At 43.1% G+C, this 21,023-nt stretch overlaps 1 protein-coding gene across 3 annotated transcripts in view; it reads right to left on the minus strand.

Moving 5' to 3' along the window:
* The window catches only part of flna (filamin A, alpha (actin binding protein 280)), a 49,593-nt gene that overhangs the window by 7,107 nt on the left and 21,463 nt on the right, over positions 1 to 21,023 (minus strand). Inside the window, exons 4-36 of one of the 3 annotated variants that reach the window (XM_041946635.1) lie at positions 20,547 to 20,644; positions 18,779 to 18,926; positions 18,398 to 18,516; positions 18,227 to 18,304; positions 17,184 to 17,346; positions 16,868 to 17,068; positions 14,359 to 14,496; positions 12,415 to 12,541; positions 12,194 to 12,330; positions 11,877 to 12,073; positions 11,608 to 11,721; positions 11,291 to 11,434; positions 11,079 to 11,202; positions 10,421 to 10,581; positions 10,227 to 10,317; positions 9,722 to 9,891; positions 8,558 to 8,675; positions 7,755 to 7,867; positions 7,427 to 7,576; positions 6,957 to 7,275; positions 6,386 to 6,559; positions 6,135 to 6,297; positions 5,887 to 6,047; positions 5,476 to 5,643; positions 5,247 to 5,370; positions 4,988 to 5,144; positions 4,720 to 4,909; positions 3,768 to 3,791; positions 2,993 to 3,240; positions 1,447 to 1,521; positions 633 to 732; positions 380 to 520; positions 134 to 262 (exon numbers count right to left, since the gene is read on the minus strand). In XM_041946635.1, coding sequence (XP_041802569.1) covers positions 134 to 262; positions 380 to 520; positions 633 to 732; positions 1,447 to 1,521; positions 2,993 to 3,240; positions 3,768 to 3,791; positions 4,720 to 4,909; positions 4,988 to 5,144; positions 5,247 to 5,370; positions 5,476 to 5,643; positions 5,887 to 6,047; positions 6,135 to 6,297; positions 6,386 to 6,559; positions 6,957 to 7,275; positions 7,427 to 7,576; positions 7,755 to 7,867; positions 8,558 to 8,675; positions 9,722 to 9,891; positions 10,227 to 10,317; positions 10,421 to 10,581; positions 11,079 to 11,202; positions 11,291 to 11,434; positions 11,608 to 11,721; positions 11,877 to 12,073; positions 12,194 to 12,330; positions 12,415 to 12,541; positions 14,359 to 14,496; positions 16,868 to 17,068; positions 17,184 to 17,346; positions 18,227 to 18,304; positions 18,398 to 18,516; positions 18,779 to 18,926; positions 20,547 to 20,644 — 4,764 coding nt within the window. The remainder of the gene's footprint in view (positions 1 to 133; positions 263 to 379; positions 521 to 632; positions 733 to 1,446; positions 1,522 to 2,992; positions 3,241 to 3,767; positions 3,792 to 4,719; positions 4,910 to 4,987; positions 5,145 to 5,246; positions 5,371 to 5,475; positions 5,644 to 5,886; positions 6,048 to 6,134; positions 6,298 to 6,385; positions 6,560 to 6,956; positions 7,276 to 7,426; positions 7,577 to 7,754; positions 7,868 to 8,557; positions 8,676 to 9,721; positions 9,892 to 10,226; positions 10,318 to 10,420; positions 10,582 to 11,078; positions 11,203 to 11,290; positions 11,435 to 11,607; positions 11,722 to 11,876; positions 12,074 to 12,193; positions 12,331 to 12,414; positions 12,542 to 14,358; positions 14,497 to 16,867; positions 17,069 to 17,183; positions 17,347 to 18,226; positions 18,305 to 18,397; positions 18,517 to 18,778; positions 18,927 to 20,546; positions 20,645 to 21,023) is intronic. The other 2 variants (XM_041946636.1, XM_041946637.1) reach the window with 2 other exon arrangements.

Raw genomic sequence — 21,023 nt, forward strand, 5'->3', positions numbered from 1 at the left:
AACAGACAGACAAGTTTGAGCAAGCTGGTGGGTGCGGTTTTGTTACAAAACTAAGTACTGTGGCAAATGATAACGACTATAGGTACAGTCATGACTAATCACAGTTAGGGAATACATATGTGCAGCTACACACCCTCTCCAGCATCTTTAGTGTTAACAGTGAAGACAGCAGGCTTGTTGACAGTCCCATGGATGAGGCCAGGGCCATATGCACTGACGTTACCACTGTTCATGTAGTCCACATAGAACTGTAAGGGACTTCCTGTGAATGACAACAGAGGGGAAGAAGAGCCAGAGAATGAGAGAACGGTGAACAGTGGAACACAGAGGTTACAGATGTGTCTTGTATTTCTGGAAACACTTCAGAGGTAAGCTGTACCAGGGATGTGGATGCCATCATATTTGATGTCCATCTCGTGCAGGCCGGCCTCAGTGGGAGCGTACTTGACAGTAACAGTGCCGTCCTTGTTGTCTGTGATGTCAGGCTTGGCAACTTTGCCAGATGGCATTCGGACCTCACCTTCAACAGAGGACAGAGACGTACAGTAAGCTACACAAAGCACCGACACCAACAATGCAGACTGGGGTTCGGTCTGTCTGTGCTCATCACAGTGCAGACTTGTTGATGTTACCTGTGATCTCTCCCTTCTGGATGGTGAATGGGATGACCAGGTCAAACGGCCTCAGCCCTGCCACATCTAGACCGTTCATTCCCATAGGTCTGTCTGTTGCCTGGGAGACAAAGGGCAGAAGTCAGATACACCATCTGAAGAGGTTGTGGCAATGGGTGTGGTGAAAGTAACAGCATGTGTCACAGATACAATCAACAGCGCAGGACAGAGGGGTAAAAGTTTCCAAACACCAACAAACAAAACAGGATGAGACATTCATGAAATGAAATGATTGACAGTGGAGATGACAATGGTGATCATGGTCAGGATGATGACACCGACACAAACTGCGAGAGAGAATGAGATGAGGACAAAAACACTGGCAGGTCAAGGGAGAATAAAGAAGTTAGCCATTTTGTAAAATGTGGAGCATGCCCACATTGATGATTCTCAAAATGGCCGCTCTTGTCTCCGAGCCGGGTTGACATGGAGCACTGCTGAACATGGACTGCACAATCATTTATGGAGAATATTTAAGTCCCAAATTGTGAGGGAAATAGATCCCTGTGTTCTGAATAAAAACTGAACATGTGCACATTTTGGAGCACTCAAGAGAAGAATATTAATGTGCCTTGTTTATATTGTGCAGCCTGTTGCCCTGTCCATGTATTTATGGAATCCTGTTTATGAAATGAGAGAAAAAGCCCCCTCAGAGATGAAACACCTGCAATGAGAGACAGTAGACACTGATGCAGAGAAAGATCTAATAGAGGAAGTTAAAACAAAAATTGGGCTGAGAGGGGTGAGAGAGGCTGGAGGCAGAGGTTTTAGGTACCCAGGGCTGTTGAGCGTAGTACTGGGGCATTTGGCTCTGCTGCATGAGCTGGTCTGATGGAGCTCCTTCCAGCGCCTGAAGGGGTGGGAGGTGTTGAGGGGGTGGGTAGGGGTGGTGTAGGGAATGGAGAGGGTAAAAAAGATGGAAGGGATTGGAGGGGAATAAAACAGCAGTCAGAGAGATGTAGAAATGTCTGACGCTACCAGGGCCCACTCATGAAGCTTCTGTAGGGAGAAACAGTCCATGCAACATCTCTCACTCACACTCTGACACCAAACACAAATAGAGCTGGGTGTGTGTTGGTTGCTCTGTTTGTTATACCAGATATATCTGAGTTGTCTGCATGTCAAAAATCCTGGAATCCCTTTCACTACCCACTTGAAGGAATTCCTCACAAAGCACTGCATCGTAAGTCAGCATCAGTCTGGTTTGTTGTGCATAGTTTCAGCCTTTGGATAAGTGGATAACAAAGACAAATTAGCCTTTCACCATAAAATGAATGAGACTAAGTCTATAGATTATAGACTAAGTCTAGTATGTTACTACTTGCACCTTCATATCCACTTTCCTCCCAACAGCCATGCAAACAACACACAGATGTCTTATTATGTATGCTAGCATCTGCATTTAGTTATCAGTGCTTTTTTTTGTTTTTGTAAAAGTGAAATTATTAATATTATATTATATTATAATAATTATATGTTTTGCTATGCCTTATGGTTCATGGGTGGATGGTTTTGCTTGTCTGTACTAATGAGGAATAACTTATTTGTTTGAATTTCATAGAACGCAGAGAGTGTGGTGCAAGGAATTTGTAACAAGTAATAAGATGTTTCTGTATAGAAGCCTTCACAGCTTAAGACTCACTTGGATTTGATACAAAACTTCTGTTCATTATTTACATAAATGAGATTGTCTCCTCTTTGTCTGAGTGTAAAATCCATCTTTATGCAGATGATACTGTTCTGATTCTGTCCACTGTGTCACTAAGAAATTATAACTTTCCCTTAGTGCACTTTAAATGTACTTATTTCTCTTAAATTAGTACTAGTATTAGTGCTAATAATTGATTTATTTACTTGTTCATTTATTTACTCATACACACACACACACACACAAACAAACACACACACGCACACACGCACACACACAGTCTGAAGAGGATCGAAGATCATAGGATACAAATCTGCCTTGGTTAGTTTTGTATTTGTGTCACCAGTAAAGCCTTTTCCCTCTGAGCTGTAGAAACGGTTGTTCATGTTGCCTCCACCCTGAGCCCCATACATTCCAGCGTGTTGTGGAATAGTCTTCAATCACCCAACAATCAAAACACTACTCCTCCTCTGTAACGTCAAGGCCTCTGACCGAGGCTACACCATGTTCATAATCAGTTTTGCTGTTCTATTCCTGGACTCCATCTGTTATGTTCATTTTGTTTCTGTTGTTCGACTGATCTGTCAACAATGCATTGCAGTAAAAGAGCATGAATGCTCAGCTAAACTACCCTGTATAAATAGAAATAAAAGCGGAAATGCACATCACTCACCGTGACTTGGAAGGGACTGTTAGGGATGTGCTCCCCTCCAAAACGGACGCAGATGACATACTCGCCAGGCTGCGGGGCCGTGTAGAAGATGTCAAACGTGCCGTCCTCATTTTCAACGACATCCACGTCGAGCTCCGCCCCCTCGGGTGTGCACACGCTGCATGTCACCTTGCCCTTTCCAGCCGCCTTGGCATCCACTGTAATGACTGTCTGTTCGCCAATCTGGATCGTTGGGCCAACACCAGCGCCTTAAATATTGGAAAGAAGGGTCAATGATGAGATGTAAGTTGTTATTGTAATGTTACAGAGACAGCACACAAGTCCTTTCACACACACACACACAATTTTCAGCATGCACATTCCACAACCATGAGACCAGGTTAAAGTCGGATGAGATCTAGTCATGTTATTTCCATTGACTGTACGTTGTTACCAATGGCTCATAAGTTATAATCACAGTTTCCACGTAGAACTGAAAGCTAGATTAGCCATTTCCACCATGCCATCCTACCTACTCTGTTAGTCCATTAGTTTGTCCAATAAAAAATATAAGAGGGAAACAGAGACAAACAGTTGTGAGAGAGGAAGTGAAAATGAGATGGGAGGAAAAAAGGTATGGGAGAGAGAACTATGCGAGAGGAAAAAGAGAGATAGAGAGATAGAGAGAGAGAATGGGATATCCTATTGAAAGCTGGTGCCACTATCCTCCATGCTGACAGAAAGAAAGAAAGTTGGAGTAGTTCCTCTACATTCTGAAGTTGTTCAGTAGGCTTACCTAAACCGTGACCGCCGATTGAGACTGATAATAGGAACGGTGAGAAGCAGGGGAGCGAGAAAAAAAAGTGACAAATAAAAGACAGTCAGGTGGGGGTGCGGGTGGGGGGAGGCTATAACTGTGCTCCAAACACTGGGGTGAAAACAAATGGTGATGGTGGAGTGTGAAGCGGGGTGGGGGGGTGTCTGTGTGTGTCTACGGCAGGGACTTGGGTCAGGGGGACAGTAACTGAGGAGCACAGCAATGCATGAAACATTAGATATGAGCAGCAGGTTCACTCTGAGCTGGTATTTTTCACACCCTCACAGTTTGCTTTTTAAAAATCTCCTCTGAGGACATCTTACAAGAAATAAATCAAGCCGAGTTACAATGAGAGATGATGGTTTGTGATTACTATAACTGTCACGCATGACAGCTTATGACTAAACTCATTTTGATTAACTACTATCAGAACTCACAACATTAGTTTTCACGTTTCCTAGAAAAAGAACAGAATACATTTTGAAGGCATAGTTTGACATTTTAGAAAATGCGCTTTTTCATTTTCTTCTTCAGAGGTTGTGTTTACCACTCTCACTCTGATACTTACTATGAAGTTCGAGCACAAAGACCGGAAGTGGAAACAGGCCAAAGGTAACTAAGTCCACCTACCAGCACCTCTAAAGCTCGCTAATTAACATGTTATATTGTTTGTTTAACTGAAATGTAAATACAAGTTGTGGTTTTTGTATGGATTAAACAAAGGAGGTGTAATGTAATAGCGAGCTCTTTCCTTCTGCTGCCAGTCTTCATGCTGTGCTTAGTTAACCATCTCTCGGCTACAGACATTGCTACCTCCTAAAGGTAAAAGTAAAATATGTAATGTAAAGTATGAGTAAGATTTGTGTCTATTTTCGAAATCTGCCCACTATATGAGAACAAATGTCCAGTGGTCTAACTGGCCGTTACATACCTGTGACAGTGCACTTGCTGGCATCCCCAGTGGGCAGGGCCCTGATTCGGTAGGGTGAGTATGGGATCTCATCCCCTCCGTACTTAATGAGGATGGTGTATCTGCCAGTCATGTCTGGCACATAGGACACCAGGTAGGTCCCATCATGGTTGTCACGGATGTTGGCCTTCTTAGGTTTCCCCTCTGGGTCCTGAAGGGGGCAAGTTAGCAAAGTTTGAAAACAGTTACCAGAATAATCAGGTTTCATTGCTATCACATGAGCACTCACTGTGATCTGCACTGCCAGCAGGCCCTCGCCAGCGTCTTTGGCGTCAATGGTGAACTCGACAGGCAGAGAGGCGGGCACGCCTGTGGTGTTGAGGCCGGGTCCGCTGGCACGCACTTTACTGGCATCGTGGGTTGGGAGCACCTTCACCTTGTAGGGGCTGACGGAGGGAAAGACAGGGGCTGCATAAACACCAACAGCAACTGAAGAAGAACAAATATTCAGATGTCACAAGATGTAGATGTGTGCTTCTGTGTGTTACCTGCGAGGGATCTCCTCGTCAGCATACAACACATTAATGGAATAGGGTCCTTCTCTGGTGGGAACATAGTTGACTGTGTGAGTCTGGTCACCGTTATCCACCACTTCCACAGGCTCCACCACGCCTACAACAGGAAGTTAAATAGCAAGAGTTAAATTTGTTGCTTAGGATTGTTTTTGTATGTGACTCTCGCAAAACACACACTTACAACATTAGAACACACAGTTACCTTTGGGTCCTTGTACACGGACCTGCAGTGGGGCCACACCAGCTTTGGAGGCGTCCACTGTGAATGCCTGAGGAATGTTGGCCCTGACGTTGTTGCCCAGGCCTGGGCCCTGGCACTTCACCTTGGTACTGTCCACTGTGTCACTGACTGGCACTGAGAATGGACTACCTGCACAGACAAAACACCAGAAAAGTTTTTTTCTTTTTTTTTTTTTTAATATTCAAAAGTTATCCTCCACGTTTTCCTCGTATGTTTCTCATTCTCTTTGTTCCTGTCTTTATGGTCTCAAAAATCTGAACTGAGATCATCACTCAGATTTAAATTCTTCATAAATACTACATAGAATGTGTTAAACATGATGACAATAATACGGAAATGTTTCTTGACACTAATTATTTTCTCCAGCTGTACCTTTGATGGGCTGGCCTCCGTAGGTGACGTTGAGGTTGTATGTGCCAGGCTCATATGGGATGTACTCCACACTGCAGCTGCCATCCTTGTTGTCAGTGCAGGACATTTTGGCCTCTGATGGACCCTCCATTGCCAGACCAAGACCACCAGTACCTGCTCCTCTGCAGAGGGAATGGTGGACATTAAAAATACAAGCAGGGAACACTTGAACCTTGAACTCTACAAAGCAAATGTTTCGTCTCACTTACCGGGTTTCCACTGTGAACTTGTTGGGCTTGTTGGTGATGCCACCTTTCAGGCCAGGACCGTGCACGCGAACACGAGCTGGATCACAGCCTTCAGTGACGCCAACACGGAAAGGACTTTTAGGCACTGGAGAGCCATCATAGCAAACCTCCACGCTGTGTGGGCCTGAAGCATACACACAATATGAGGACCAGTTCAAACTCACGTGTTGGAGAAATACAAATTCTGCACAAATGGCTACTTTTAAACTCACCCTCCTCATACGGAGTGTACTCTACATTGTAGGTTCCATCACCACGGTCTGTGATCAGGGTGTCTGTACGGCTGCCAGATGGATTGCTGATAAGGGTTTTGATGTGGTCGCCTCCAGTCTGTGTGAGAGCACGAGCGTCCACAGTAAAGTCTGTGGTCGCCTCGCGGAAAACACCTAAAAACGCAGGACAGGGAACATACGACATGTTGGTGAAATGTTTGCAAGCTTGTACAGGCTACATTTAGGAATGCACCAATCGGATACCAGTGCAAAGTCTGTTTACCACATCATGTGGAACCCATTGGAATAATTTTTATGTATGGTAATATGAGGTCAGGGATTGCGGTGCTATGTTTCAGTGACACTGACAAAGAAACTCCTTTTTAATGTGGATCAGTCACATCTGGCTGATACCCGGTCTGCTCAGGATCGGCTCTCATATCAATCTGGTGAATCCAATTGATGCATCCCGGAGCACATTACATAAAACTATAATTATTGTAAATAATGATAATTACACTGTGTGAACATAAAACCACATCTGAAAGTATTTCAGTCTTAGTTACTCTACCTTTGCCCTCCACTCCTGGTCCGAACACACGGACTCCACTGGCATCCACTGCAGGCTCCACATTGAGGCGAGCAGGGAAGTTGGGCACGTCCTGGCCACCGTAGCGGATGGTGAGAGTGTACGAGCCAGGGTAGAGAGGGATGTAGGTGATGGTGTAGGTCCCGTCTCCGTTGTCCTGGATGTGAACCTCGGCCTCAGTGCCACTGTCTGAGATGATCTCGATGGTCAGGTCAGCTGGGCCAGCGTTGGTACAGTCCACAATGAACTCCCCTTTCTCCCCGACCTTGGCACGCTCCAAGCCTGGACCAGAGCAGCGTACCTGAAGGGAGAGGGGAGAAGAAACAGAGGTAAATGATTAATGAATACAAGTGTGTCAGCAACAAAAATACTTTTCATTCAGTTTAGATGTTACACATTTTATTTATTCAATGGATGTGTAACAATACTGTCTGTCAGTATCTGAGGCTAACCTTGGAGGGATCTGAGGCAGGATAAGCTGTGGGGGTGAAGGGTGATCCGGGGATTGGCACTCCATCATAAGTCAGTTCAACCTGGTATGGGCCCGTCTCCCGGGGGATGAACTTCACCTGACTGGTCTCTGCACTCAGCCCTGGCTCAACCTTGAGCAAGAAATACGAAACACACAGGATCTTAGTGATTAATAAAAAAAAAATTAACAGCATGTATGCATCAATTCAAAATTTAAGGCATCACTTAAATACATTATAAAAAAGTGGCAATTCTGAGCATCTAAGGAATTTTTGTCAGAAGAAAATAAATCCAAGTCATATGCTGTACCTTGCTGGTCACTGGCTTTCCTGATGGTGCGGTCACCTTGGCAGCAACCTTGCCCTGACCGCCAGCACCCTTTGATTTGACAGTCACTTCCTGGTCTTTTCCAACAGTCATTTCTACAATAATAATTACACACCTGTGAGCAAAGACAGGGCTGTACATCTGAACAACTGACACTCCTGATCTGGTGGGAAAAATACTTTTCTAGATATTCCATAATAGGCTTGATAGGTGTTTCATATGGGCAATCAAGAAAAGAAAAAAAAATGCAGAAAAGAGAATGATAAAAATTAGTTATGGTTAGCCAAAATCTTTACCTACCGATACAAACTACAGGAGGTCACATGTTTCACAAAGAAAATCAAAATCAAGAGGTATAAAGTCAACACGATGAAACAGTGAGTCACAATTTTCATGTAGACACCATCTCAGAATAATGACATCTCACAATCAGGATTTTATATTGTACAATTTTAACTCAAAAGTCATATTTTTAACTTCCAAACTCATTTTGACTTAATATCTCATAATTATCATTATTATCTATCATGCATTACTTTTCAGCTATTTTTTTCTTTACCTGGCGGCAATGGACTTCCGTACAACTAGAGAAATGCGACATGTCAAGAGCAGCAACAGATCGTTTTCACACTCTGTATCCCAGACAGAATTAAGAAAACGACTGAGCAACAGAAACACCATTCAGCTCTGGTTGTGTACTGTATGTTCAACAGGCTATTATGCTACATATGAGGGTTGGAATCAAAGGGGCAGAGATAGAAGAGTAGTAGAGAGCATGAACGTACTGTCTCCCAGGCCTGTGATGTTGATCTTGCTGAGGTCCAGTGTGGGAGCCACAGCAACGTTGAAGGGGCTCTTGGGAATGTGGTCTCCACCGTAGGTCACAGCAACTCCAAGAGGACCCTGGGTCAAGCAACAGAGGAGCGACATACATGTGATCACGCAAAAGATTATGTGGGAAAGGGTAGACAGATTAATGCTGCCTTGACTTTTAACATAAGAGCCAACATAAAACGAAGTAATAGCTGGCAAATCCAGATGTTTCTGAGTGACCAAGTATTAGATGATAAAATTGATACCGCTGTCATGTCTGCTCATTAACTATGGAGCTGGAGCCAGCTTAGGTTAGCATAAAGGCTGGAAGCAGGGGCTTGCTAGCTAGCTACGAGACGCCTGCCAGCAACTCTTAACCTCAACAGTTAACACATTATCTCAGTTGTTTCAACTGTAATCAAACCAAAATGAAAAAAATTAAGCTAGGATTTTATTGCCAACCAGTAGAGGCTCCACAACGTCTTTTAATTACACTTCTGTTTGTAAGAGTGACTCAACATGTAAATTAGTGAGTTTTGGTCTTGCAGGGACTAGCTTGTGTCAGATATTTTTCCTTAACATACACTGTTTTAGAGGCTGGCTGGGGGAACGTGTTAGCTTACCTTTGGACAGAGCCACGCTAGCCGTTTCCCCCTGCTTCCTGTTTTCATGCTAAGCTTAGCTAACCATCTGCTGGCTTTAGCTTCATACTTGGTGCACAGATTGATTTTGAGTTTTGATATTTTTATCCAACTCTGGACAAGAAAGTGATGTTTGATTCCCAAAATCAAGCTTGCAGTCTGCTGTATTGTAAAACATTCTCAAATGAGTATGATTGTAAGAAAATGACAAGATAGACATAAACATGTACATATCATTACTCTTAACTTTCAACCATGCTAAATTAAAAATGTCTCATGTCCCTTTATCTTGAAAGACTGTGTTACGGGTCATATGCTGATGATGATCATTTATGAGTCTATGCACATAATAGCTGAAACGCCATAACTCAGTAAACACCTTGAATTGTTGACTTGATTGGACTGTGAAGTTATTCTGGCTGATACAGGCCGCAGATGTGTAATGTCACATGTTGATCATTTGTTTTGCATGTGTGAGTGATTCTTCCATCTCACCTGCTGCACAGGTGTGTATTTCACAGTGTGTGTGTTGTCATGGTTGTTGACGATTTCAAAGTCCTTGACAGCCTCCCCTTTGGCTGGGCCGCTGAAGTTGCAGTCCAGGTTGGCCTTTCCTGCTCCTTTAGTGCTCACAGTGAAATGAGTGGGCTTGTTCAATTCAACACCTGAGAGAGAAAGAGGATTAATGTTTAGGTCAGGTTTAAAATTAAGTCATTCTCACACTAATTCACAATAATATACGTTTCTCAAACTTCAGCAGTTTGCAACAGTTTATATATTTACTGTAATTATTTGTTTTGTTACATTTAGGTTTGACTGCAATGAATAGTTACTATTTTTTTTGATATACAATACATATAAAAATCTAAAAGTAGATAGAATCCAAAACAAAAGATGTAACATAAATATTTTTTATATGTATGTATATATATGGAGATAAATAAAACAAATGGAAAGATTCCATAGTGAACAGCCTCATGAACAGGCGGTCTTGTCTTACCACTGCGGCTGAGTCCTGGTCCCTCGGCCTTGACTTTGCTGGCGTCATGAGAAGGATCCACTTTGATCCTGATGGGTGTCATTGGAATAGCCTGAAACATAAGCAGTACCATGTTCAACGCCACATTTTAAACGAGCAGAATACACTCAATCCTACAAATCCACACTCTGCTCTCATTCGTGGTACAAACTCACCTGATCAGCAAACAGGACCATGATGGTGTAGCTGCCCGCTCCAGGAGGAGTGTATTTAACAGTGAATGTGTCGTTGTCGTTTCTAATGATGTCAAAGTCGATGTCGGCCTCTGCAGGTCCCACCACTCCAGGGGCACACTTGATCCCTATGCTGATATCACCTGAGGACAGGAGACAAAAGTCATCAGAGCACACAAATCCTTTCAGCTGATACTCCACAGCCATTGAATATTAATAGGTAGTATACAATTAACTATTAAAACATGCAAAAGACACAGAGGAACATTAACACTGATCTGGAGTCGTGTTTCTGGCCACCTGATGAATGAAAGCCCAATATTCTCTCTACTTCAGCTCTGCTTTCCAAAGTATTCCTACAGATTCCACTTTCTGCACTAGCTAGCTGCTAACCTTGTCTGTCATTTGGCTGGGCAGGTAGTGGACACATTGGGCTTATGGGAACTTTTTTTGCTGAATGCTTCCTGGAACAAAGTGTTTTTTGCCTCCTTTTACATTACATACAGTAATAAAATATAAATAGCTATAAATATACTGCAGACCTCTTGTCTGATCAAACATCATTGTGCAGTGGTAGAAAATGCTGTGTGTTATTGACTGATTTGTTGTGTGAAAGGATGAGCAGTTTGACAGAGTTTACCTTGGCCAGCCTCTGAGCAGTCAACCGTGAAGTATGTTGGCTCGAAGGCCTTGAGGCCAGTCTTGGCCACGCCAGGGCCTGACACCTTCACCTTCTGTGGATGACAGCCTGCTCCGATGTTCATCTGTGGTCAAAAACACAACAGCTAAAGTTTACTTTGCTGTGATAAAGTGTCCTTGATGTTAACTCCTGGAAAACCTTTGTGTTCTCACCCTGAATGGGCTGTCAGGGATGTTGACTCCACCCCAGGAGACCATGGCAGTGTGTTTTACAGGTTTACGTGGGGTATAAGTACAGCTGTAGGTGCCATTGCCATTATCCTTAACCTGAACATCCACAGGAGCACCTTCACCATCCTGTGCAGATGTGGAGAACCAAAGAATGAAATAAAACAACACTTTAGAGTGCAATAGATCTATCAAAGGCTGTAAACATGAGGACAGAGGTGTTGGAGTGGCTGAAACAGGGCCAGATGATCCTCCATATGCAGTAAATTTCTGGTCATACACTGAAACACACACAGGCCTACCTGAGCCACAATCTTCAGAGGAGCTTTTCCTCCTTGCTTGGCATCGACTGTGAACTCAGTGGGCTTTCCAACAGCCAAACCGCTGCTTTGAAGGCCTGGACCATACGCCTTAACCTGGAATCAACACATTGTTGGAGCGTCAGGAATTTGAATAGCAATCACAAAAATAATTTCAACATCAAAAGAAATAACTGATATTAGTTTAAATTGTATGCATGTTCTGCAGTTGCACAACACGTGAATGCATGTGTCCCTGGGTGTGTGCTCACCTTGTCAGGGTAGAAGTCTTTGCCTGGTGGGTTGACAATCTCAGCCATAAAGGGAGAGTGTTGGATGTCTTCGTTGTTGCAGAGCACGTGCACAGCATACTCGCCAGGCTCTGTGGGCCAGTAGCGCACGTCACAGGACCCATCGCCCTTGTCATCACATTCAATCTTGGCCTGAGATGGACCCTCAACAGAAAAGCCTGAGCAGGGAAAATCACAAACGCAGCAAGCTTAGAAAATGTTGGATGCTTACAACAACACATACTTTCAGGAATCTTCCACTGTGTGCGTTTTCTCTGTCGTCTCACTGCTTTACTCACCCAGTGTACCGACGTTGTCTCCGACTGCCTCCACCACAAAGTCAGCAGATTTTCCAACAACGCCGCCCTCCAGCCCTGGACCCCAGGCCCTCACCTTCTGCTGGCCAGCCTCAGCACCAATCTTGACCTCAATGGGACTAAACGGAGCAGAGAAGTGTTAGTCACAGTGACAAGTCAATGTAATTCAATTGTAGGATCTGTGTCCATGCGAGTGCGTGTACCTGCGGGGGATGTGCTGTCCGCCCCAGGTGATGGTGATGCTATATGTTCCAGGTGTGGTGGGGTAATACTCAAATCCATACACACCATCTCCAAGATCTTTCCTCTTACACGGCTCCTCAAGACCCTCTGTAAACACACACATGCACATTATTTTTACCAATTTTTCTTAACGGCCAATTTTTTTGTATCGTTTCTTTCTAGCAAGGCATCATTAACTATATTATAAGCACAATCAACCAGGGAATGATAATGAACAGCTTTCAAAAGATTATGAGACTTAAACCTAATCAATTTGGTCTCTAGCTACTTGAGCTTTAACCACAACATATTAACAACATATTATCGTTGTGATTTTGGGCTATATTAAACAAGACTAGGTCGAAACTACGATAAGGCTGGACCATGTATGGTCATGTACTCCTGAGGACATAATTGCGGGCTGTCCAGGCCTCATCGCAAAGCTTCATTTATGCTTGACAGAGTGTCCCTGGCACAAAGGTGTGCATGCCATAAGTGACGTCATCACACCTCCTGCATTGAGTGTGTGAGCTCTGTAAACTGCGGCGGTGCACAGTCACGCCAGACGGCCACTACGCCTCGCCATTTCAAGATGCACCAGTTTGAAGGCTTTTTTTTGTTTGTGTGGTTCTTTTCTCACTTGGCACCTGGAGAACATGACTTTAGTTCCTGGCAGTACAACTGAGAACATGACTGCCACAAATACTGATAAATCAACTTAAATTAAGAATGAATAGCAATGAATTCATATACGTCAAGGATTTTAAAAAGACAGCCATTATGGCAGAGTTCTGGTAACACTGGTCGACTTCTTGCTTCTTCACAGATTCTTTTGTTTGACGCCCCCTGGTGTTTTGGAGCATACTGCAACAGATAGCGTGTTGAGCATTAACACCTCAGTGCGCGCTTGTAGCTCATTCACCTCAATGTCAACCATAAACAAAGCTCAAAAGCCTCCTGAGGACATAATTCAGGACTGTTCATTTTGAAAGAGGGATAGCAAACACTTTCCCCTTTCTAGAGCTGGCCCTGCATTGCTGCAGTCCTGCCAAAAATGTACTTCATCTGACTGAATGTTTTGGCCAGTTTTGCCAACTTAGTGATATTTTTTTAGCCAGAGCTGATGAATTCTACTAGCGACAGGAACTTTACTCACTCGACTCAGATAAGCAAGCTGAGCCGATACTTAATGGTGACATGCAACATTCCTTTAATGTCCTGTTGTTATCCTGCTGTTATAAGAACAGTGAAGCTCCTTTTTGTGCCGAGAGTGTGGGTGGTTGATGAGATGAGAGAGAGCGGAGAAGAGGAAAAGGTTAGCAGTGAATAAAGGCTGCAGCTGCTCATGACCAAAGTGAAGCGCCTGGGTTGTTTCCCTGCAGGAGAAGTGAAGGGGTGCGGTGTCGCTGTGATGATCAGCAAAGAATCTCGCCTACGTTGAGGGAGTAGAGAGAAGCACCTGGAAGCAAAAGCAAGACGAGCCATACCATGCAGTGGAAACACAGTAATACTATTCCAATATTAGTTCCTCTTATACTGTAGCTCAGCTTTCGTTTAAACCAACTCCTGATATAACGTATCTGGCTCTTCAGCCGCTAAATGCTCCACTATGTTTATTGGCTAGTAGCCAACTTTGTCTGCAGGTTGGTGTAGCGCAGGTATTGTACAGTATACTGATTTTGTAGAGTTTCACTGAGAAGAGCTGCTGCAGGAAACAAAGCCGATGAGAGCAGTAAAGCTGAGCTGAAGAGGCTAAAATGCTCTGCAGAGGTGAGGGGGACTGCTGAACACTGCTGATCATTCTCTTCGGCTTCGTCAGGAAGAAACATTACTTTCACATCGCAAAAAGTGATGTGCCTTCATTGATGGAGAAAGAAATCAACTGGCAGCATAAAAACAAGAGCGGTGCTTGCAGTGTAACTCACTGGGTCCCTTGATGGACACTTTGAGGTCTCCAGTGCCGGCTCCTTTGGTGTAAACCTTAAAGTCCGCAGTCTCCTTCACCCTCAGGCCCTTTGGCTGCAGACCACGACCCTTAGCTCTGCAGAGGCTGGGGTTACACGCTGTGGAGAGACACACAATAAAAGAGTGAGAGGAGCAGACACAGAGCAGCTCTGGGTATTCTGACTCCGACATTATGACCACATGTGAGTTCAGCGGTGGTTTCAGTGGGGAGAAGAAGAATGAGGTGCAGGGTGAATGATATGAATCCAAAACAATTTCTATCTGAACAGGACATCCATCATTTTCATGAAGGACGAAGGGTTGCTGGAGAGCTTTCGGTGCTTTTCAGTTGTCCTTTCCCGCCTTCCTCCTACCCTGCACACCCCTCCTTTGCCTCTTATCCATCTATCTTATTCCGCAGAGGGAATTCATAGACCACACCAAGGGAAGTGAGCCTTTATCCTCAGACAGAAGTGGAGTATCCTTCATATCTGCTCATTACAAATGTATAAAACTGGAGCTGCTGAGTCACAGTTGGATGGCCTGCAGGAAGCAAAGGAAACCCCACAGGAACAGAGGCACAAGATATCTTGTAGGGAGTAGACTATTTGGACCTATAGGAAAAAGAAATCTATATTTCACTCTATTAAAATCTAAGCTGTTGCTGGCAGGTGATGTGTGCACGCCTGGTACACCAGAAACATTATGACAAACGATATCAATAAGAAGGTCTGCCTGGCTGCGCAGATATATGAAGACGAAAACAAAAACCAAGAAAAAGGTTTTTTTTGGGAATGGTTAAGGCTGAAAAGCTTAATCTTTTTATTATTTATTTATTTATTTATTATTATTAAAATAATTGGAAAAACTCCAAACTTGAAAGCAGGTCGTTGCTTCAGGTTATCAAAATTTGTAGTAAGCCCCTACATAATATGATTAATAATTTACTAATTACCAAGATGAGCAACAAGCCATTGAAAAGAACAACTTTAGGGTTGCCAAATTGTGACAATTCCTTAGATTAATTCATTAGACCCTTTGACCACTTATGTGGAGAAAAGGGCTGCAGACAGTGTAGAACAAAATCCATTTATTAACAGCTTATTAACATTTTTTAGAGCCGATGATTAAACTCTTAATGAACTATTGGCATTTATTAAAGTTAAATTTACCATTCTTTACATTAAAAACTAAACGTTGCTTTTATTTTTGCTTTAATAACACACACTTGGCCTGGTATGACCAGTAGCTGATGGTGGCAAACCTCAGAGAGACATTCCTGTGTATCTGACATTAATGAGTCTGTTCTGAGATTTTATGACTGTCTAAGTTTTAGTATTATCCCATATCTGCCACTTGTTGCCACGGTTGCCGCTGTTTGGCAAAAGGTCCATTGGACTGCTTTAATAGATGACCAACATTGAGCACTGCATTGTTACCAAATAGAAAGGATGGCTTATCTATCATGTATGATGCATTTTGAAATAATTGATTTAGCATTAACAAAACCATAAGTTATAACTTCTAATTCCTCGATAAGGCCGATTAGAAAGTGGCACCAAAATGTTTCGATATCTCCAGTATTTTGTTATTTCTTAAGTATTCTGTGATTTCAACACAAGGCATCTGGAATGGACACACCCAGCACAGAACTACCACGTATCTGTTGTCTTAATTATTAGAAAACAAGAATCATTGTGCTAAACGGTACACTTTAAACAAGGCTGGTCATGCAATGCACATACAATTCTTTGTGAATTGTGTCATTGTCTAACACTTAAGAGGCATCTGTTTCCTGGGCAAACAGAAGCTACAGCCTAACAGCGGTTTTCTTCTTCCATTGAAACCTGCGAATATGTTTGTGGATGGATATGTTGATGGAGTCGCTTTGAGTTTAGAGGCAGACAGGCAGATGACACAGACCGTACATAAAAAGCAAGTATAAAGAGGGAAATTAGTCACAAGTTGAGACAGGCAATTCCACCAAAACACACATACATAGTGCAGTCCAATATCACACACAGCTCACCCACTCATGCATGCAATCACACGCACACAGTGGGTACCCAAGAGAGATCCTAGGAAACAGGAAATGACAGCAGAAGGAAGAGGCCGTTCCAGAGACAGGACAGATACCATCAGGCCTCTATCAAAGAGAAGAAGGGAAGGAGGGAGGGGAGGAGAGGAGAGAGGACACGGCATCCAGTGCAATGGCAGGAAAAGACAGCAAAACATTAGACACAAATGAAGAAAAAACAACAAAGAGTGAGCAAGAATTGAAAGTTTAAAAAATGGTTTCCTCTTGTTGCCTTTAAGAAGCAGAGTGGATGTTTTCTTAGCTAATAGTCCCAATCTTCATATGGTCATAATATAATTATAACATAGCAACATAATAACATCGAGATCGAGAACATCGAGAAGGTTTCTGAGTGATGCTGGAGTTAGACTAGAATAGGCTAGCTGCTAAGGAACCACATCTAGAACTCTTACCCTCTCCTACAGTGACCGTGAAGGGACTCTTGCTGATCTGACCCCCAGCGAAGGTGATGTAGATGGTGTGCTGGCCCTCCTGGGTGGGTTTGTAGGTGCAGCGGTAGCTGCTGTTGCCCTTGTCCTCGATGGTGCAAGTCACCGTGTTCTTCTTGCCGGCAGGGTCCATGATCATTACCTCCACCTCGCCGATACCAGCACCTGAGACAGACAAGGCAGGGAGGTAAGGGGATACAAGAACAGGAAAAATGAGTATAACACATAACACATCCACGCAGAAGAGACCAAACCTGACTCACATCATCCGTGTTATTACCTGCTGTGTACACGTCAAAATAGGTGGTCTTGTTGGCGATGTTTCCTGAGGGCTCGAGGCCTGGTCCCTGGGCTGTGGCCTTGCTGGAGTCGCCCTGAGCCATGCCCACCTCCACCTCGAAGGGGCTCTTAGAGATGTGCTGCCCTGCAAACAACACTGTCACCTACAAAGCAGAGAGTGAAAGCTTTTTGATGGTTTTTGATTGATCAATCCATCTATCATATTACAGTGTTTAATCAGGTCCAGATATCATGTAATGAACTATATCATTAGGAATCATTGTTATAGAGTATACTGCTGGGACACACTGGAAAAGGGAAACAATAAATAATTAGTCTATAATTTTTCCTTTTGAGATGTGCACACGCAAAAGAGTTTCAAATGTGCTCAAGCACAAAGAGGTGTCTCAGAGGCCTTTGTCTGCTGCTTGTTTCTTTAATGCTGCTGTCTTGGCCAGGACTCCCTTGTAAAAGACATTATGAATATAAAAGGGAAAATTCCTGGTAAAATACAAGTTAAATAAAACTGACAAAGTATCAAAATAAAAGCACTTTTCAATTCAATAATGAAAAACTTAATTCGAAACAAGTTCAATTGCACTGAAAGTAAGCAGGAATATACATTTTTCGTACATTCACTGCTTCCTGAAATAACACTTTTCATTACAAGAAAATAACTTTTTAGAAGAAAATAAAACTTTCAGGACTTAACTTGCTTTTTGTAGAATGATGTATCTTATGCTTTAAAATGACAATGTGTAAAATATGCTTGGTAACTAATAACTACAGCTGTGAGCTGTTAGTTATAAACTAGTGGAGTAAAAAGTACAATATTTCCCTTTGAAATGTAATGAAGCAGAAGTATTAAGGGCATAAAATGGAGTAAAAATATCTCAAACTGTACTCAAGTATAGTACATGAGTAAGTGTTCTTTCCACTTCCAGCATCCCTGGCCTACACTGTAAATGTAAATGTGTCACTTTGTGACTCATACCACACTCTTGTCAGGTCAGTGATCTGCATTGAAAAGCACTCTTAACTTACCTTGTGCATGCCAGTGACTTTAGGGATGTAGAAGACAGAGTAGGTGCGGTTTTTATCATTGTTGGCCGTCACTTTAGCCTGGAGGAAACGGTAAAAAAAAAGTTACAACATGATTATCAAAAAAGTTTAATGGCAGTATCTCACAAGGACGGTAAATCCCCAGTGTCTTACCTCCTCTCTGTGTCCTGCAGGGTCCTCCACGTAAACCAGCACCTCTCCCATTCCTGCACTGATGGTCTCCACAGTGAAAACAGCCTTCTTCATCACAACATTACCAACAGGCTCGACACCTTCAGAGAGGAGAGGCGACAGGAGAGTGGGGACAGTGCATACAACATGTCCTGTGCACATACGATCCCGGACAGACACAGAGAGGGCTGCAGGTGTGGATGAAATTAACTTCTTTCCTAGAGCCCGAGTCCAACCGCTAACTCACAGTTTTTTGGATCCATGGCTGTAAACATTGAACTTATCCCTGCTCTAAACCGATCCAGCTGCTCAGCTCAGTACAGCGGTCTTTGTCTAGCTGCAGATGTGTGTGTTTGTGTGTACCTGGCCCATAGGCGCGGGCCTTCTTGGGGTTGAGTTTGGGTCGCAGAGGAGCGCCAGGCTTCAGTTTGGCCTTGGGGAACTGGGACAGGTAGGTCATGACTGAATGTTCGTCCACATTGGGGTCAACAATCTCTTCAGGGGTAATAACCTAAGAGGCAAAGACGTCAAGAAAAATGATTTACAAATGAAGGGAGTTTTTTATCCATGTTAACATATTTTCTGATGAAAAGGAAGAGAGGGGAAAACTGTACAGCCTGCAGCAGTGTTTACATAGTTGCTATAGAGACTATTACCCACAAAAATCAACTGAGTAGTGTTGTGATTTAGTGGTCAGAACACATACCAACCTCTTCCTCAGCTCAGAAAGCACCTGAGAAATACTCGCACGCAAACCAGCAGGCACCCACTCACACAGACACACTTGCTGTCTGACTCTACAAGCCACAAAGACAGCAGGGGAAGGGACAAAGGCAGTTTGAACAGAAGCAGAGGCGGAAACAGCAGCGACCACAGAGCCAACTGCTGGCATGCTATGCTGTGCCAGCTGCCTGCACTGTGCCAACCATGCCAACACAGCACTGTCAGACACTCACCAGGGCGACCATCCCAACGACCAGCACAGTAAAACTAAATATGCTGAGCTCAGTTTTAAATCTCTCTATTAAATGGGGAACTTTGCTTTCTGAACAAGCAACATTATGTTCATGTGGACTGAAATGATGTCCAAGTGAACATCCTGCTACACGTGCAGTGCTGCATGCTAACTAGATTCTGTTCCATACAGGAGGCAAGTCACACAGTTACTGTCAACCTGTTTATTCCTCAAGTCAGTCCTCTGCTATTAGAATGAGCTTGTCTTAAAGGGTACGTCCTTAATCCACAATATATGCTTTATATATATGCTTTATTATTCCTACTGTAAACAAATCCCATGAAAATGATCAAAGTTAAATACTCACTACAAGCACCGCACGTGTGTTAATCCACAGGAAAAAACAGACCCAACAAATGCACTATTTCCTTCTGTTAATTTATTACAAATATTTTTAAATATTCCTTTTATTAGTAAAATTTGCTAAAAGTTAAGGGTGTCCTGATCAGAGGGCTTTAACTATCTGTTGATACAAAGTCTGATACTTATATCTACTAAAATAATGTTTGAATATTATGTGACACAGTGAAATTCTTAAGTTTATAGGCTTTGATTGTTGATGATATAGACGAAAGTTTGAGTGGGAGAACGTGACTCCCGAAAATGATGTGACATGATCAGCTAGACCTGCTGTGGGAACTCCAGAAACACTCACTTCACTCTCGGTTGTATGCTTTGTTACACAAACAGTAGAAGAACCACACAAGTTTGTCAGTTTAACTGGCAGAGGCAACAGTCGGAGTCAGCTAAAAATGAGAGGCCGCTACCTGAAAGTCTTCTACACTGTACTTTGCTAATGATAATGACAGTTAATGACAGGAGTTTCTTTTCGCCAACCTCTCATTTTCACTCTCATATGCAGTGAAATGCTGCACCGCAGAGGCCGGCTGTGATAAAGGCGAGCAGGGCTGTAACACTAGCAGACCGAGCTGGTCAAAACACACCTGAGTGGAGTAAAGGATCAGATTTTAGCTGATGTGAAGCCTTTAGAATATATCTGGATCGTCCTGAAACCGATGTGAATTCCCCTGTCTATTGCTTATGATTTCAACTTTTAATTTGTAAGAGGAAGTGCTATTTCTTATTTCACATCACTTGTAATGGTATTGATTTTACCTGTGGGATGCCCAACCAGTCGTCAGCTTGCTGCATGGCTTCACGGGCATTGTCCACTGGTTTAGTCTGATCCCACTGGTCCCAGTCAGGACACAGACCTGCAGGAAATAGAGGAGGTGAGTTGGATTGAATACAGGAAGCAGTGGGGCAATAATTAATCATTTATATAAGTAATGTGTATAAGTAAATAATAATAATAATAATACACTTATATAGCACCTTTCATGCAGGAATTGTAGCTAAAAGTGCTTTACAATCAAGAAATTAAGAAAGGTTATAGATTGACATAGTCTACTATGTCAATCTATAACTTTTTCAATTTGAAACTGTTTCATATTTTGTTTAGCTAAATGAATGTAAACTGCACTACACAAATAAACTGAGCGCTTCATGAGTTACAGCCAATCTGTCTAATCGCGGCCAACATGTTGGCTCAAAGTTCAGCCTTGACGATGTCCAGCTGATAAAGGGAGAATT

The sequence above is a fragment of the Chelmon rostratus genome, chromosome 10 (genome assembly GCF_017976325.1).
Source record: "Chelmon rostratus isolate fCheRos1 chromosome 10, fCheRos1.pri, whole genome shotgun sequence".
Lineage (NCBI taxonomy): Eukaryota > Metazoa > Chordata > Actinopteri > Chaetodontiformes > Chaetodontidae > Chelmon > Chelmon rostratus.